The sequence below is a fragment of the Rattus norvegicus genome, chromosome 6 (genome assembly GCF_036323735.1).
Source record: "Rattus norvegicus strain BN/NHsdMcwi chromosome 6, GRCr8, whole genome shotgun sequence".
NCBI lineage: Eukaryota > Metazoa > Chordata > Mammalia > Rodentia > Muridae > Rattus > Rattus norvegicus.
This window is the reverse complement of record NC_086024.1, coordinates 80,070,364-80,090,264: the sequence shown is the minus strand read 5'-3', so window position 1 is coordinate 80,090,264 and position 19,901 is coordinate 80,070,364. Positions and strand designations below refer to the sequence as shown.

The 19,901-nt window shown below is 40.6% G+C and overlaps 1 protein-coding gene across 2 annotated transcripts in view; it reads left to right on the top strand.

The window, feature by feature from the left end:
- Slc25a21 (solute carrier family 25 member 21) overlaps nt 1–19,901 on the top strand; it is a 499,458-nt gene that overhangs the window by 347,673 nt on the left and 131,884 nt on the right. For both annotated transcript variants that reach the window (NM_133614.3, XM_039111745.2), the window contains exon 3: nt 6,899–6,982. In NM_133614.3, the coding sequence (NP_598298.1) occupies nt 6,899–6,982 (84 nt within the window). The remainder of the gene's footprint in view (nt 1–6,898; nt 6,983–19,901) is intronic.

Genomic DNA, 19,901 nt, shown 5'->3' with positions numbered 1-19,901 from the left:
AGCGTTTCTTCTGTCATCAAGCGAGTTTTGAGAACAGAGGAAACGAGCACATTTGGTGGGAAACTGTCTAACTCAGTGCACTACAGGGCCTGTCCCCAATGTTGGTGAGGTAGATACATATAAATACGTTTCAAAGCCTCTGACATGCCTTTGCCTGTTTGGTCTGACCTTGGCGGTGTTTGTCCGATGAGCAAGAAAGCAAACATACTCTGGAGGAGCCACGTCTTATTTCAGTGAGACTGACTAATTACAGTGACTTAAAATCTTTATTTAATCTTCCCATAGTTTTCCTTTTAATGTGTCCTGTAATTGCAAAGCCTTTGGTCTGTTAATCTCTGATTCATTAGTGGGCTCCTTAAGTGTTTATTAAGAAGCTAATTACTAATAATCTCTTTTCATAGCACATTTACAGAGATCTCTGCAGGGAGCTCCATTAGTCTCGTCAGCACTTGTCAGGCCACAGCTCCTATCAGCAGCACTGTGCTCCCGAGAAACAGAGAGGACAACAGCACATGTGTTCTTTCTCTCTTCTGATGCAGAAACTCAAAAACTAAACAGGACTGTTGCTCTTCTTCCAAAATTCAACATTTCCCTGCTGTCTGCTGTTCTGTTGTTACCCCGAGGAGAAAGGCAGACTGGGATTGCTTTACACATCGCTAGAATTATAACTGGGGATGCCTAGTATGCATCTCTAGTGTGCCTCGCCTTCTGAGACACAAGGGTGCAATTATGGCATGGGCTAATGCGTTGTTGTGGCATAGAGTGCCATTGAAGGAGAACGAGGTGCCACTTAGAGCTTTGGTACCCAGGATCTCTGTATCCCCACCCTGAACAAAACCAACCATTGCCACCCCCTCCCTGGAAGCAAAATCCCTTTAATAGAGGACAAGCTTTGACAGACACACTTCAAAGTAAAAGTGATGATAAGTAGTGTTCGGTGGGAATGATTTCTGAGGGCCAGGTCAAAAGGGGAAGAATGAAAGAGAGCGCAGATGGCAAGCTAGACGGTGACCTCAGGGAGGTGATTTGAGAAATCAACATCACTTATCACACAAATTCAATTGTGCTTGACAACAGTGCACACAGATGACTCACAACAGCCTTTGCCCCCAAATTTTCTTCAACTCCACCTCCCCTCAGTGCTCACCAAATGATCTCATTAGAAAGTATTCTGGGAGCTAATGAGATGGTGCAGTGGATCATCTCCAAGTCTGAGCATCTGGGTTTGATCCCCTGGAACCACACGGTAAAAGAAGAGACCAGTTTTCTGTAAGCTGTCCTCTAACCTCTGAATGAAGACTGGTACATGCGCAAGCAAAACCCAAGATAAAATGGATAAAAACTGAAAGAGTGATACCTGTAATACCAGTACAGGAGCAGGAGGATGACGAATTCAATGCCAGTCTTAGCTACATAATGAGATCCTTTCTCAAACCAAACAGAATCATAGCTCCAAACTGAGGTACTAGAAACAGCACACTAGGAGCTGGAGAGAGAGCTCAGCAGCAAAGAGCATTGACTGCTCTATAGAGGACACAGGTTCTATTTCCAGCATCCCCATGATGGCTCACAACTGGGCTCTTGGTCCTGTGAGGGTCTGATGCACCAGTATAGGAGAATGCTAGGGCAATGAGGTGGGAGTAGGTGGGCAGGTGGGGTGCTCCCTCATAGAGGTAGGGGCGAGGAGGTAAGGATTGGGGATTTCCGGGGGGGGGGGACTGGGAGGCAGGTAACATTTGAAATGTAGATAAAATAGCCAGTAAAAAATTAAAAAAAAAAAAAATTGAATCTTTCAACTGTGGACTCCAGTGAAATAAAAATAAATTAAATGCAAAAAAAAAAAAAACTGAAAGAGTGTGCATTGTACAGATGCACATGTATACTAGGAGATAACCCCACCTCCTACATCAATCCAAGTGTTTGCAGTTAAATGCTAGATATTCACACAAAGATATAAATATATAACACATATACCCCGCAGCCCTTAATCCTTTGGGAATAAGACACTGCACAAATCTGACAACACTTTTGCACAGATTTTGACATTTTTAAACAGTTTCATCCTAAGTCTTTTAAGACAGCAAAGCCATTTCCCTTCTCATTGACATCTTTCTTATGACCGTGTCTCAGAATGACTCTAAAGTGCTGACCCATCACCTCCCACCGTCTCCTTGCTGACACGTTTACATGGATCTCTCCAAATACATGTCTAAGTGAGTGGGGCCTGCACAGCCACCTCTTGAGTCTGTGAAAGCGAATGCACAGATGTGCGGTAGGTGGTTTGTGTGTGGACATCGAGAGCCCCTTCCTGACCCTGGTGGCTACTACAGTAACTTGCCCAGTACTCCTGCTGGAGCAGACGCTAGGGCCTATTACTCCCACTGCTAAGCACAGGCAATCTTCCACTGGCAAGCCCTATGGCTGTCCCTTAGCCCCTTTGCAGAGCTCCAAAGTAATTAAGCTGTGTTCCTTTCACTGTGTTTGATTCTGAGTGGGTGTTAGGCACCGAGTTGATCTCAAAAGTACTGTCCAGTCTGTGTCTTTGTCAGCAACCATTCTTTCTACTAAGTGGAGTTCCTTGGATGGAGAGTCCACATGTGACCAAGATAGTTTTATAAAGACAACAGAGAGGTCCAAGTTTTCCTTCTCAACAAAATCAAGGCGTGGGGAGCAGCTCTTGTCTCTGCAACTTGAGAGTTGAATTACTTACCCATGAGTTGCCTCCTGAAGCATAAAGAGGATTGATTAGCACACAATGCAGCTTGGAAAATGCTGAGGTTAAGCAGAAAGGAAGAAGGAAATTGCTGTTTTACGTGATTGACCAAAACGCACTGTAATTATATCAACTTAAAACAGCTTCCTTAGAAGAACTGATACCTCTTTTGTCCAATTAAGTCATATGTTGTGGAGCTAAAAACCACATATGTTCCTGTGCAAAGTACATCATGCTGTCTATGAGACACAAGTTGAAAAGGTGTTGCTCTCTGACTTCAGTGTGTCTGGACTCTGACTGCTTCTGTCCTCACAGTGGAAAGTGCTCTGAGCCTTGCTGTTCACTGTGTCCTCCCTCTTTTGTGTCACTCCCTGCAGTGTGGCTGTAGTCATTTGGCCTCTGTGTCTCCTGTCTGCCAAGAATGCAGTATCGTTTATTAGACTACCATTTTCTCCACGAAGCACTCCTAACCATCCCTCTAACCACTGTTGAGTGCTTGTTCTGAAATGGAATTGAGAACTAGAGAGTGAGGTTCAGTCACAGACTTTTTAGCCCAAAGGTATCGGTTCCTTGTTTTCCCTTTCTGCAAAGTACTATCTTTTGTCAGCAACACTCAACCCACAGGAAGTTCATCTTCTGTATCAGGATGGTGGTATTGATAAAACTCACTGGCTGGCATCTGATATTCACAAACGCCATTTCTAGACATTGTTGTTTGCATTGATATCATCTCTTTACCTGTCTCCCCCACCTCACCATTCATCTCTAAACTGCAGATCCATGTCTAAAATACAGCGCATACGCCCTAAAGAGTGGATGTGGTACAACAGCACAGAAAATGACACAGCAGTGCTCAATAACTCACATTAATTTGATGTAAAATGGGTTGCAATAGTTACTTTTTTATCCTAAAAAAGCAAAAGAGTTTCACTTAGGCAGTAATGTGCTTATCCTTCTGATAGCCAGGTGAGCCGCGCAAGCCGGTATAATATCTGAAGTTGTCAACACCCTAAACAAAACTGAAGTCTCCTAACCTCGGCAGTCAACGAGAGGTTAAAGTTGACTAGAATTTGGATGTGCCCATTTGGTCCATCTGCTGACTCCCAGTAAGTTCTAGAAGCAGGGTCACACATCTGTAAGGTGGCCACCCAGAGAGCTGAAATGCTTACCTACAGAGCGGAGAAAGGATAAATGCTTTCTGCTGGGATTTGACCTTTCTCACTTGCGAACCACCCCTTCCCACCACCCCATAAGCCTGAATAGGTTGAATCCATCCAAACCACATGCACTAGCAGAGTGTCATGGTGTCTTCCTGAAGGAAACCCAGGCAGGCTCAATGCTTCCCTCAGTTCTCCATTAGGAGGCACAGCTTTCCCTCTGTGGCCTTTGTTCCTATCCCACCTGGACTGCTTTGCACCACTTGGCTCTGTTTCCCCTTTGAGTCCCGTGAGGACCAACTCTAACTCCTTCCCTTTCCGGAATCTCTTCCTGAGCCTTCGCAGAGAGCGGTAATCCCACCCCAGCCCCAGCCTGGAACACCTGGACAAAACGAAACCCTCGCTACTTAACATTTCAGGTGTCTGAGGTTAGCAGGGACTCTTAAAATTTTAGTCCTGTTTTCTTGCGTTTTGTTCTTACACTCGTTAAAAGTGGACATAATGTGCAGAATCATTGTGAAACCTGTAACATCCTGTATCATATGGCATACATTAAGACAACACTTGGCAGATTAGAAGAAAAGCATCTACGAAAGAACCTGACGGAGGTAAAAATGTTTAGTGAATGATTATTACAGATATTATGAGAAACATATATGTGCATGTAATGGTTTTGCCATAAATGAATAGGTTTTAAGTAATTCTCACTAGAAGAGTCTGATTTCTCAACTGAACTGAGAAAAATTATAATTATCAGCAATGAACACTGGCTACAGATGTGCAAATGCAGAGATGGTAATGCTCATTTGGATAATAGCTAAAATCATATTTTGGAAAATGTTCTATATGCCACAGGTTATTTGATGTTCAAACCTACACATAATTTTCCTATTGGATTGCTTTCTGTGTAGTGTTAAATTATTTTAAGACACGAAGTTATCTCATCTATACAGACTATAGTCCAGAAATGCCCAAACCATCAAAGTCTGTTCTTATACTAGATAGACCTCTTACTGTTTCAAGCCAACGATATATACACAGAGATGTGGGTGCCTCTGCATCTTAAACAGTCTGAGTAAGCCAGCTACCCCGGCTCATGCACTTCTGATAAGTTCTATATAATTTAGTTTTTGTGTGTGCATGTATGCTTGTATGTGTGTATATGTGTATTCCTACATATGTAGGAGCACATATATGTGCAGGATCATGTGTGCATGTGCACATGGAGGCCACGGAAAACCTTATATATCATTCCTCAAGTTCAGTCCACCTTGATTTTTTCGAGGCAATGTTTTTCACTAGTTTTGGGCTCACTAAGCAGGTAAGAGTGGTTATCCAGTAAGACACAGGAATCCTCCTGCCTCCACCTCCCCATTGCCAGAAATCCAAGTGTGTACTACCATGCCTGGCTTTTCACATGGGTCCTGGGGATAGAAGGTGGGTTCTTATGATTTCTCAGCAAGGGGTTTATAGGCTGAGCTACCTGCACAGCTCTGCACAATTTAAATTTAAGAACACCATTCTTGCTCAGAAACTACAGTTCTAAAATGATTGTGCCAGTGTAGCTGCGACTTTGACTAAAAGCCCCGCACAGTTAAGATGACCATGGCACTAAAGTTTAACAGTAATCAGCACAGTGTTGTAGATATAACTTTCTGGCTAAAGATGAGCAGAACATGTTAAAATATCAACCAAAAATGAGTTAAAGACAAAAGAGACTACCCCAAATTCACATCCCTTTCATCACATGTCTGCTGCCTCTGCATTCTGGTACATGCTCCTACAGAAGTTCATTCTTCATAATTGTCCTCTCAGTTGTCTCCACAGTTCCCTTTAAACTACCCAGTCAACCAATGAACTATTAGTTTGGGGATTTGTTTGTGCCAGGAACTTTCCTGGGAGATTCAGCTGACACATTCCTACATAGATGCAGCCTTGCTCCCCCGAATTCTCAACTTTACACTTTATGAAATCTTTAGTTCAGTTGCCCACTGTGTTCAAGCAGCAGGAAGCACTCACTCTAGTCTGCATGAGTCTGGGTTTTCAGCATAATCCCCCAGGGACTGTAACTTCGAGGAACATTATCTGTAGAAGAGGAGGAGGAGGAGGAGGAAGAACGACTATCATTATGATATGAAAACTGTTTTGAACTGGATAATATAAAGGGTAGTTCTGAGACGTACCTACAAGGAAAAAAAGGAAATAGATGGAATTGTGGCAGGAAGCAGAAGAGGGAGAATGGCCTTAAATCAGAATCTAGAATAAAGAGCTGAAAATGAGCGATGAGCAAACCAAATAAACTAGAGAATGGACGGAGAGCAGCATGTGATTAAGATTTATCACCACACCTTTACAAATAAGCACGAAGAAAAGTTAGGCTGCCATTGTTTCTGCATTCGGTGTGCTTCTGTGGAAGATAAATGATTACACCATGAAAAGAGAAGACAAAGGGACAGTTTTCAGAAATGGAACTAGCTGACTTCCCTGAGCAACAGCTCTGTGCACACCAACGCACTTGTGCAGAGACCTTGTCCCACGGCGCAGTCGCAATGGTAAATCGTAGTCCACCGTGCACCTGCAAGTCTTCAAGCGCCTGTCTGCCACAGTTAATGTCAAGTTCACACTCAGAATCTAACTTGTATTAATTCCTCTGTACTTCTAGGCTGCGTATTAAATACCCATTGAGGAACATTAATTAAGGATTGTGCTGTGTATTTTTTCATACACATCTTCAGATTAATCTTTCAGATTAAGACAATGTCTGGCATCTGTGAATGCTTTTCGCACACACACACAATCTAAACGCCTCTGTGCTTGGCTGAGAAAAGGAAACCTGAGCTCTCATAAAGTACAAATGAACAGTAGTAAGGTTATAGGAGAACAATAAAGCAGTAAAAATCTATAGTAATGATGAAAATATTATAGATTACTCTGGAAATGCTAAATTTTCAAAATTCTTGAAGCACAAAAAAAAAAAAGTTGGCCAAATGTTTAATATGTGTTTTTCTGTTTCTTGATTCCTTTCTAGGTTCCAGGTTCAGAGAAGTGTAACAGACCCACAGAGTTATAAAAGCTTAAGAGACAGCTTTCAGGTGATCTTCCGAACAGAGGGGTACGTGATATTTTTTTGAACATGGTCTGTATATTGATATGGTCATCTTAATGCATTTCTACTTGACAGTTTTTCTCGGTTTTCATAGTTTGCTCTCCTGCCCTAGTCTTACTAGGGGAAACATTCTTCAAAGCGCGTTCCAGATTTTGTTATATATTTTCCTAATTTGAACGAAAAGCAAATGTGCATATAGTGGAAACCACTACGCAGAATATTAGTAACCAATCTGATGAGTTAAAGGCAATTTATGACTTCTGGTCCTAGAGATAAAAAGTTTTCTCAATTCTATTATCTAAACATAATAGTTGTTTTTACTTTGAGACTTGAACATAATACACAAATTCACTCCTTGTTTACATAAAGGTGTAAGAATCTGTAATCAAGGACGCTCTCAGCCTTCCTCTCTAGCCCACCTCCATTCCCTAGAGTCAGCCACTCATTCTCAGAAATGCTTTCTAGCAGGGACCCCTCAGTGACTGTCCTGGACTTGGACTCATGTAGATGATTTTCACTGTCCTTCCTGTTTTCTATCACCATCTCTCCAGACTTGCTCTTAGTCCTGTAGAAGCTACCTCACAGGAGCCCATTCCCATACCACCGTCATTGCCAGGGGACTCCACCTCTTGGTGCAGATCCCAGACTCCCTCTTTGCCATGGTCCCTCTCCGCCTTTCCTCCTTGTCCAGTCCCTTATCACAATCAGATCTTCAGAAGCACAGTCTCTCTCTGGGACTACAAAGCTACCACACTTGCCTAGGATCCAGGACAAGAGTAACCAAAGAACAGACAAAGCCCAGGTATTGACCCCAAGAAACACCTCAAGTGATGCTTGGGCCCCAGCACAAAGCACCAATGAATAGCCAATACAATGTGCCTCCTCCAGAAGTCAGAACCTTATCGCACCAGACCCTGAGATACGCAATTCAGCAGAAGCACAGGAGAAGGACTTCAAAAATAGAAGTTCTGAGCATGTTCAAGGACTTTAAGGAAGAATGGATAAATCCCACAATGAAGTCTGTGAAAGAGCAAACAGTTGAACGAAATAATGAAAATAAGACATGAAAGCAGAAATAGAATTACTCAAGAATACCAACCTGAAATAAGTCTGCAAAAGTTAAGGGTGTCGAACACAAACCTCAGAAGGAAGACTCACTAGTAGACTATAAGGCATGAAAGGAAGAATCTCAGGATCGAGGACAAGGGAAAAGAAACAGGTCCCTCGGTCAAAGAAAACATAAGAACCAAGAACCACAAAAACAAGAAAACACACAGTGTTTATCTTTCTGGGTGTGGGTCACTTCCCTCAAAACACTGTTTTCTAGTTAAGGTGAGATCCATTGTGTGCATGTGTATGCACACCCATGTGCACACAAATCACAGCATGTATGTAGAGATCAGAAGACGACCTGTGGAAGCTGGTTCTCTCTTTCCACCTTGGGTTGTCAGGACTTTCAGCAAGTGTGTCTACATCAGCATCAATTTTAATAATATTATACATACTCAGAATTCTCCGTGCAACTCTATGAGGTAGGACAGTAAAGGAACTAAGATTTCAAAAGGTTATCAATAAGTGTTAGGGATAGGATGCAAATCCAGGTCTACTCAGGCTGAAACCCAAGGCAACTCACCATTGAATGCAATACCTTATTTATTGGGTGACATTTTCAATGCCATTCTGCTTGATTATTATTTCAATAAAAACTCTATCATGAATATCTTGCCTGCCAACAAAATAATTTATCTGTGAACTACAGTTTATAAAATGAATCTCTTTGTGTTTTTCCCATATCTTTGCTATTATAAACATACTCATTTATATGCTTACATATTTTATATTTCTGTGAACTTATAAGACCAACTGATCATACATTTTATTTTATAAATACTAAAAAATTACTGTTTTATGTACAGACTAGCATTGTGTCCTTAATATATAAAAATTCTCATTTCTTATCCTTCTCTGAAAGTGGGACATTATGAAAATTATTTGGGGAAACTGTCACTAGCTTGCATCTCCTGTTTATCATCTGATGCATAAGAAATAAAGTTATTTTAAATATTACTGCCACTCAACACACTTTTAAATCATTGGGGTAATTTTTGCATGAATTAGTGGTTTGTAGCTTTTACCCATTTTTCTTGGGTCAGTCCTTTTTGTATTATTATTGACTCAGAATTAGTACAGATTATTTTGTATACAAAATTCTTTGTTACAAATATCAAAAGCTTTTTTCCTCATTTGACTTTCATGTTACTAGCTGTAATCTATTAGTGTTTTTAGAGTTTTTAGAGTTTAGTCCCATATCATGATTTTTGATAACATATATTTTTCCTTTGAGCTATATAGAACCATCACACTAAAGGAATAAAAAAAAATCACATTCTCTTATATTTTTGGTTGTGAGCCTATCCTTTAATGGCTGAGCCATCTCTCCAGCCCAATATATCACATTCTCAACCCCAAGATAATAAAGTTTTTCTCTGGCATTTCATATTGACATTTTTAAGTTATCCAGCAATTCTTCTTATAGTCTTGTGTGTAAGCATTACATTTCATTATTAAAAGATTAATTAATTATCCAAAATCACCTGGACAAACCTACCCTTCATTCAGCAAGTGTGGATTCTACACTCCAATCGACAAACTTGTGTGTGCTCCCGTCTTGGCTCTCGGCATGTTTCCATGCCCTATAGTTTCATTGCGTTGTCTATCTGTGTGCAGGGATTCTGTGTTCTAACGATCTATCTGCACCAGTACCACACTGTTTCAATGATTGTATCAGCAAAGTGTTTGGGGAGCGTGTAAAAACCTGTCCTGTGGTCTAAAGTTCAAATTCCTGTCATGGTGTACAGAGCTATTGCCCGCTCGTGCACTTTCCTCTTCAGGCTCATTTTCATACGCAGTTGTGCTATAGGAAAAGCCAGTGGTGCGAGGGCTTCTCAGCTCTCACTCTTAGAGTTTCTGCAAGTTGTCTTCCTGGAACACCCAATCCACCCTCTTCATTCAGAAGACTTCACATTTCACCACCCCTGACCACCTTTTCTCTCTTCCGTCCCCATACATACGCTGGATAAAATATGCCCTGTCGTGAGCATCCTAAGCCCTCAAACTAATGTTTCCCTGAAGGCCATTTCTCATTTAGCTTTGCATTTCCAGTGCAATGTTCGGTCTGAGGAGAGACAGTGTAAGTCTACTAAATATGTGATTTGAAGTCTTCCTAGCTGTGCTATACGGCTGTAAATCAAACAGAGGAGATGAGTCATGCTGTGGTCCACACTCTCTGTAATGTGATAACAAGGAGTCAAACATTTGCCAGCATACTTGTATTTATGATAAGGGTTATAAATCATGCCTACTCTGCTCAATAGATACATAAAATTAAAGAAATCATCCGTCGTGTATTATCTAGTTGCATAGATGTCCCTTTACAGAAAGAGTCCTGTTAACATTAGCAAGCTCTGTAAACGGTAATGGATATCCCTGAATTAGATTCGGGGATCCTGAGCCAGGCTCCGTACTTCAGTTATGTTTTAGGGAAAACTGATGTCTCTGCTTTGATATCAAATAATACAGCAAACACACAGTGTGTGGTCCTTGTATAACAAAATTGGCCTTTTCCTATACTGTACGTATAATTGCTTCTGCAGCAAATTGGCATTTCTCTGCAGTGCCTGCAGATCTGGACATGCTGTTGCCCAAAGATCAGAGGGCTCTGTTCTTAGAAATAGAAATATTTGTTAAATTAAAGAAAATACAAAGGAAAAGGCAGCATGTTGATTTTGATGCCCAACACAATCACTTAATAGCTTTAAACTAAACAGAGACCAACAAACAAAACTGAATAAAAGAAAAAGAAAAATTTTAATATATATCATTAATCTTTTTTTTAGTAGAAGTAAAAGATTTTTATCTCTCTACTTGGGTTTTTGAGTGTACTCAGGGACAGTTTCCATATGAGGGCACGCATAGCCCTGTTTGAGATCCGAAAGAAGAGCTCTGATTCATTTGGTCACGTCTCTCTAGGTTAGAGGGGGTGAAAGTGTAACGACTAAAATTTTAGTATACTTACGCTCTGCACACCCCATCCCCTACGTAGGAGTGTGAAGGGGCCGCGCTGCCTTTCTCAGCTGTGTGTCTAGATTTCAGCACACTGTAAAGAAGACCATTCTTAGCCACTGCAGGCTCTATCCTACTCCGTATCTTCTTCTTAGATGCATAGCTTCTGTTTTTGTTAAAGAATTGGCTTTTTTCATTCCAGCTTTTCAAGAGCCACTTAATTTAAAAAAAAATTAAGCTTTACAAATCCTGGAAACTTTCATAGTTTGTAATTCTCATAATCTGCTTTCGCCAATGAGACTGCTGCATCTCATGTAGAAAGGGAAACTCAGAAAAATGAATATAAGAGATTTGTCCCTGTCACTGAAAGCACTTCCTTTATCGCCGTGATTCTTCCTCTCTCTCTGGTCTCACAAATAAACTAGCCAAATAGGTCCATCTACTGAGATACAGTAATCCTAAAAGGTAAAAGGCACGGCCCACTCCATTAGGGACCTTTAACACCAATCCAATTCACATGCAAGCTTACCGAAGAACCTGCCTGGTATCCCGGTCTGTTTGTGCCATGGCAGAAGGTGGTCCTCACAGGAGAAGAAGCTCTTATTCCTCCTCAGAAGGAAGCAGGAGGGCAGAGGATTGAAGTGTTTCAGGTCAGGGGAAAGAGGTGGGGATTATGTTAGCAAATCCAGGATGGTCTGCCCCTATTCTTCCACCATTGCTCTGGTATCTATTCTTCCTGAAATGAAGAGAAAAATGGGAATTTAACAGAACTTAACTTATTCTGATAGGACATGAGAAGAAGACATGTAACAATCTATAACTTCATCAACGTTGCACGCAGTGTACTGGTTTTTCTTGAATGTTATTGCCAACCCAGCATCCCAGCACATGACTTTACGTTTTGTATGAGGCAACTGAAGATCAGAGAAGCTAATGACCATGTCACAACTATGTTCTTTCTCTTCTTGTGTTACTTTTCACTACAAGACCACATCTTATCACTTATTGATTAAAAGGATGATATAGAAATAGTAGGTATAAAGCTATACCATTCAAGTAGCTATTATATAATTTTTTTGGCATTTCTGCTTTCAAATCACACAGCAATTTAAATCATCCTTTGTCTCTCCCTTAAGTGACAATAAGCCCCCAACTAGTAATATATATTCAGTCAACCAAATCTTGGTGATCCTGTGGCACCACCTCAAGTCCCTGGCAACTCAGGACTTGATCCAATCATGCCACATTCCTCACAGCCAAGTGCATAAGTTCGTGGTTTTTAGTCAGTCTGCTCTCATCTTGTATGATCTTTAGCTCTCTTATGACAATAATTCTTGGGCATTGGTATGCTCAAAGCCAGTAACTAGGAAACAACTAGGTTAGATTAAACTCAGCTTCAAATGAGAAACATGTTGATTGCTGGTGCCTTCCGAAATATGGTATTCTTCAGAAAGTATTGCTGTAGAAAGTATGTGGTTGCTTTGGGGAGAGCATTGGAACTGTGTTTTGCTTTGCGATTTGTTTTCCGTAACCACTGATGCTGCACCAAGTATCATCTTACAATCAGAGCACTTGGTGATTATAATATTTTCTAGTTAAATGACATTTAAGGCCTCATTTTTATGAGCTCCAGCATAATTGGCTAATTTGGTAAACTCCAGATGTGTGAGATAATGTGCCACTCATTTGAGTGCCTTTCAGACGGCATAAATGGCACAGCCCCAGGAGGTATAATCACTCCTTCTTGTTCTCATTAAGAAGAGGAGTGAGTGGCTGGTGACATAGACAAAGGAAGGAGGATTCTACCAATCTAAATCAACAACTTGGTAAGGTTTGGAGTTTTTAATCTTTCATTAGTGGACTCACTCAAAGACCTTTGGCTAAAGTGTCTTAGTGAGTCTCCTTTTAAAAAAGTGGTTTGCTCAGTTAAACAACCCCATAACTCCTAAGGAAATAGAAGCAGTCATTAAAGGTCTCCCAACCAAAAAGAGCCCAGGTCCAGATGGGTTTAGTGCAGAATTCTATCAGACCTTCATAGAAGACCTCATATCAATATTATCCAAACTATTCCACAAAATTGAAACAGATGGATCACTCCCGAATTCCTTCTATGAAGCCACAATTACTCTTATACCTAAACCACACAAAGACACAACAAAGAAAGAGAACTTCAGACCAATTTCCCTTATGAATATCGACGCAAAAATACTCAATAAAATTCTGGCAAACCGAATCCAAGAGCACATCAAAACAATCATCCACCATGATCAAGTAGGCTTCATCCCAGGCATGCAGGGATGGTTTAATATACGGAAAACCATCAACGTGATCCATTATATAAACAAACTGAAAGAACAAAACCACATGATCATTTCATTAGATGCCGAGAAAGCATTTGACAAAATTCAACACCCCTTCATGATAAAAGTCCTGGAAAGAATAGGAATTCAAGGCCCATACCTAAACATAGTAAAAGCTATATACAGCAAACCAGTTGCTAACATTATACTAAATGGAGAGAAACTTGAAGCAATCCCACTAAAATCAGGGACTAGACAAGGCTGCCCACTCTCTCCCTACTTATTCAATATAGTTCTTGAAGTTCTAGCCAGAGCAATCAGACAACAAAAGGAGGTCAAGGGGATACAGATCGGAAAAGAAGAAGTCAAAATATCACTATTTGCAGATGATATGATACTATATTTAAGTGATCCCAAAAGTTCCACCAGAGAACGACTAAAGCTGATAAACAACTTCAGCAAAGTGGCTGGGGATAAAATTAACTCAAATAAATCAGAACTCAAGAAGTTAGACCGCAGGGAGACAAATAACCCTATTAAAAAATGGGGTTCAGAGCTAGACAAAGAATTCACAGCTGAGGAATGCCGAATGGCTGAGAAACACCTAAAGAAATGTTCAACATCTGTAGTCATAAGGGAAATGCAAATCAAAACAACCCTGAGATTTCACCTCACACCAGTGAGAATGGCCAAGATCAAAAACTCAGGTGACAGCAGATGCTGGCGAGGATGCGGAGAAAGAGGAACACTCCTCCATTGTTGGTGGGATTGCAGACTGGTACAACCATTCTGGAAATCAGTCTGGAGGTTCCTCAGAAAATTGGACATTGAACTGCCTGAGGATCCAGCTATACCTCTCTTGGGCATACACCCAAAAGATGCCCCAACATATAAAAAAGGCACGTGCTCCACTATGTTCATAGCAGCCTTATTTATAATAGCCAGAAGCTGGAAAGAACCCAGATGCCCTTCAACAGAGGAATGGATACAGAAAATGTGGTACATCTACACAATGGAATATTACTCAGCTATCAAAAACAATGACTTTATGAAATTCGTAGGCAAATGGTTGGAACTGGAAAATATCATCCTGAGTGAGCTAACCCAATCACAGAAAGACACACATGGTAGGCACTCATTGATAAGTGGCTATTAGCCCAAATGCTTGAATTACCCTAGATGCATAGAACAAATGAAACTCAAGACGGATGATCAAAATGTGAATGTTTCACTCCTTCTTTAAAAGGGGAACAAGAATACCCTTGGCAGGGAAGAGAGGCAAAGATTAAAACAGACACAGAAGGAACACCCATTCAGAGCCTGCCCCACACGTGGCCCATACATATACAGCCACCCAATTAGACAAGATGGATGAAGCAAAGAAGTGCAGGCCGACAGGAGCCGGATGTAGATCGCTCCTGAGAGACACAGCCAGAATACAGCAAATACAGAGGCGAATGCCAGCAGCAAACCACTGAACTGAGAATAGGTCCCCCGTTGAAGGAATCAGAGAAAGAACTGGAAGAGCTTGAAGGGGCTCGAGACTCCATATGTACAACAATGCCAAGCAACCAGAGCTTCCAGGGACTAAGCCACTACCTAAAGACTATACATGGACTGATCCTGGACTCTGACCTCATAGGTAGCAATGTATATCCTAGTAAGAGCACCAGTGGAAGGGGAAGCCCTTGGTCCTGCTAAGACTGAACCCCCAGTGAACGTGATTGTTGTGGGGAGGGCGGCAATGGGGGGAGGATGGGGAGGGGAACACCCATAAGGAAGGGGAGGCGGAGGGATTAGGGGGATGTTTGCCCAGAAACCGGGAAAGGGAATAACACTGGAAATGTAAATAAGAAACACTCAAATTAATTAAAAAAAAAAGTGGTTTGCTGAACCACTAACATGGCTAGCTTGTTTTAAAGCACTCTTGGAGAAACAGATAGATCTACTCTAGAAAATGCCTTGAAACTGCCACTCACCTCCTGTGAGGGGAAGCGTTGGTGCTGAGCAGACAGGGTGAAGCTAACTCTCCCCAGAGGTATGAACTGTAGTTATTTTGATAACCAACAGCTTTACCACCTAGAAGATTGCAGATTCTCAAGGTCCATTAGTTGGTGCTGCTTGGTTCTTTTCTTCTAACATTAATCAGCTCATCCATTCAGCACTGCCAAGCTAACAGAGAATACATGGCTTCCTCTTCCTATAACTGTACACTGTGATCTGACTATAGATCTAGAGATTTTCACACATAACTTTTCTTTACTAAAATCAGTTCTGCATGGTACTCCTCTGAGATAATCTACAGCATATATTAGTATTGTGAGTACCATTGACTTTGCAAATCTGGCTTGTCCTAGTGTATGTTACCTTTCTAATTTTTTTTTCTAACTTTTGGAATGGTGCAGATTGTAATTTGTAGAACAATCCACAGTAACTTTATCTAGCAGGTCTTAGAGCCAAGGTCCAGGATCAAGCAGACTGAAGCCTTTGACTTCTGTTTCTTTTTGAAAAAGGAAGACAGGAGATGCTCATTTATGGAAAATGTAGATGTATTAAGTATTATCATTCTTAAATGACCTGTGCTCCTTTGACAGATTGCGTGCATGTTTCTCAGTATGATGTACTGAAGTATAAACAATTTGTCAAAGGAATGCAGCTCATTTGAGGATGATGATGCATTAATACTCAGAATTTTAAAAGCATCTAGTCCAAATTCTCATTAGAGTCTTTAAATAAATGTTATTTTGTGTTTAAAAAAAAGAATGTTGATGCATATGTATCATCCACAATCGAGCATTATTATCTGTCTTCTTCGATGTCCTCGGGGGATTGGCTCCAGGATAATTATAAGATGCCAACAGTTGTCCTGAACACGCATTAATAACATGGATAAAGGAGTTGATATTTTGTCTTCACTGCTGATCTTATGAAGTTCTGGAATAGTCTTTTGATGCTGCCTATGTTTCTCACACTTCTTCCAGGTGAGAGAGGAAGGCTCAGACACTGTCCAGACAGTATTGTTGTATTTACAATTGTGGTCTGGCCTCTTCCATTTATGAAATGTGTCCATGTGCATCACAACTCTTGATACTCACAGGTAGACAGGTGAGGAGAGTAATGGTAGTTTTCTAACCCCTCAAGTATTTGTATATCCTGTACCTACTCTTTTGAATGTCATAAGTCATCTTTTGATGACTTATAACACCAAATATACTATAAATATGTTATACATGATTATACTACATCATTTAAGAGCAAGCAACCAACAGAAAGTATATATTTAATCAATATAAATACAACGTATCTTAGTTAGGATTACTATTTCTGTGATGAAACACTATGACCAAAAGCAAGTTAGGGAAGAAAAAGTTTATTTGGGTTAAACTTCCACATCATAATCCCTCTTTGAAAGAAATAAGAACAAGAACTCAAACAGGGCAGGAGCCTAGAAGTAGAAGCTGATGTAGAAGCCATGGAGGACTGCTGCTTACTGCCTTGATTCCAATGAATCCTACAGAACCCAGGATCACCAGCCCAAGAATGGCACCTCCCACCCTGGGCTGGTCCTCCCCCATCAATCACTAATTAAGGAAATGTGTTATAGCCAGATCTTATGGAGGCATTTTCTCAATTAAGCTTCCCTCTTTTCGTATGACTCTAGGTTGAATCAAGCTGAAATAAAACTATCCCATACACGGTGTTTTTAGATTTTTGACCTATAGTTTATTGAATCCCTAGATGCAGAATTTGTATGGCTAGATGGCCAATAGTAATCTCTTTTTATAAAAAAAGGTTGTGTGGCTAACAATTGGAAGTCTTGATTGGTTAGCAATTTATTGTTGTGCATAAATAAATAAGGGGTAAGGAGAAACAATATCTTTTTTAAAAATGTCAATGACTTGTTTCAATAAAAAACCAAAAAGAGCCCATGAAATGTGTTGTGTCACCTGTCCTCTCTAACTTGCCAGATTACATGACATCACTGCTCAGCATCTCACTGTTGGTATCAGCTGCTCGAGGTGGTAAAGTGGAGTATCCCCTCCCCGATCTCAAGAGTCCGAGAGCAGATGCTGAATTGTCAATGTCCAGTGAACACAGTCCCATCCTTCCATGACCCAGGGATCTGCCTCCTTTTCTCTTAATCGGGGTCTGGTGTCCATTCCTAGACCTTCCTGCTATCATCACTGCAGATCCTGAGCTGACTGTCAACCCAGATGCCTGCTGCCTCACACTGACAATGCTCTCTGACTTAACCAACTGGTGGCCAGCCAGGATTTAACTGTTGCCACAAGATGAGTGAAAACTTCTGTAGTAACGTCAGCCCATCAGCAAGGGCTGATTAAGATACCAAGCACAGCCTCTCTCCACTCCTAGTGCTGACAGCAAGGGAGGGCCAAACAGCATGGGCAGCCATCATCTTCCCAGAAAAGTTGGAGTCTTCATTCAGAGCCTGAGAAGAAATGTCCCATTGGAAATGTTTTCAGGCCTTTATCTGAATTTATTCTAAGTTTCTAATTGACTGAAAATGTCATTTTGCCAGAAAAATGCTTTTACCCAAAACAAAATTCAACTTCAGATAAGAATGGGGAAGAAAAGCTTCTAAAAGCATTGCTCTTCCTGGGTCCAATTCTCTGACTGCAGCAAATCCCTAGGGTGGGATTTGATGTACTGGGGAGTCATAGGATGGTTCTTCTCTCTGCCTCACTGAGCTCATGCAGGTTAGGGGTCATTCTATGATGCCAGCTTTGCTTTCTCACATGTGTCCTCTAGGTGATTTTGTAACTTGAGGGAGGAAAAGGAAGAGCAAAACAACATTCCTCCAATAGGGATATATTTACAGCTGTGTTCTTGTCTTTTCTGTTGGTAAAATGTGCCCACATGCATTACTGGACCTAACACTCGTAAGACCGCATAGGTAGATAGATAAGATGTATAATTGCATTTTCTTGGTGAGTAAACTGATAAAAAGTATTAAAAGTCGTAGAGTGTTCATCCATTAGATGGTGTTTGTGGCAAGTGCTTCTTCCTGCTATATGACGCTGTCTACTTTGTCAGTAATCTGAGAATGCTATAAGAGAAGCAAAGCTTCAAAAGTACAGTCTTCTCCATGTGCATTTAAAGCATTGATATATCCTATTAATTGGATGAATAGCATGTGGGCATAAGGAACATATGTGACTGATCATAAGTAGGTCTGGTCATAGGGAACTTATGTAGAAAGGTGTTTAAGAACAAACAGATTGGTCATTGAGATTAATACCGTAAGATACATTTAAATTTTGTTAGATAAGAAAGGAAATGAAAAGAGTAAATGAAAGTGGACACAGTGTATTCTGAAGGATGGTGCTGTTGTCCCATGAGACAGAGATAAAGGCACATGATCATTTCTAAATGATCATTTCACAGTGAAGTCACCAAGTGTAGGTTGAGGTTGAGTCTTACTGAACAAACAATACAGACATAGAACTTGTTGCTGTTTTTTCCTAACTCAGTTCTAATATTGAGTAGTTACCATTAAAACCTTATGAAACATGATCTAGACTATTTATTTCCAGTTATTTGGATAAATAGATTCTGAAGAGAATCAAAAGCATCATAGGACTGCAACCAATGTCACTTAAACCTGGAGAAGATGTCCGTCAGCTGCCCTGTGAAATGGCTTTGTTCTTCTACTAATCAGCCCTGTGCTTGTAATTCTGCTTGTCTGACAACAGAGAATTCACAGGTAGACCAGGCCCTGGGTAGCAAGCATGCTAATGGGATTTTACTATTGGTGATAGCACAAGCAAATGAGTAAATAAAATTTGTTTAGTAAGTAATATTATTATATGGATATACACAGAATGCAAAACAAATAAATATTCTTAAACGATATGTTTATGGGTTCTCTCTATCTAGTTTGGTCTTTCTCAGACAACAAATGCATCTTAGGTTCTAGCTTTTCTGAACCAGCTGTATCAGGAAGAAGGGTGGAGGGAGGGATGAAGAGAACAGAATGTTTTGGAAATGTTTAAGAAGAGGATGTAAGGTTATTGATTAACTGACTTCTAAACTTTATTTAAAGACATTCCTATGTTATAAAAGAATCAAATCCAATAATTAGAGTAAAAACCATGTACTGGATTCACTATGTAAGGACAATAAATTTCCAGAGACTGATTCTGTCTTTTAAAAAGCCTTGTTAAAAAATGTTAAAATATAATCCATTAAATAACAGGACAGTAATTTTAGTTTCTTTTCTTTATTCTTTAACCATTTTATTCATGTATAGAGTGTACGTTGATCCCATCCACTCCCAACTCCCTCTCCCACACCATCTCTTTGACCCCTCCAAACATGCCCCCATTCTACCTTCCTGCACTCTTCTTTCTTTTTCCCATGATCCACTAAATCTATAAGTGGTACCTGTTTATTGATTTTCCTGGCTTGATCTGCACAGGTTTTATACAGGTTTTGTACAGGTAACCACAGCTTCTGTGAGTTCATGAGTGCACTAACCATGGCATGACAAGAAGACAACTTTCCATTGCACCTGGCACCATCCTCTGGGTCTTACATTTGTC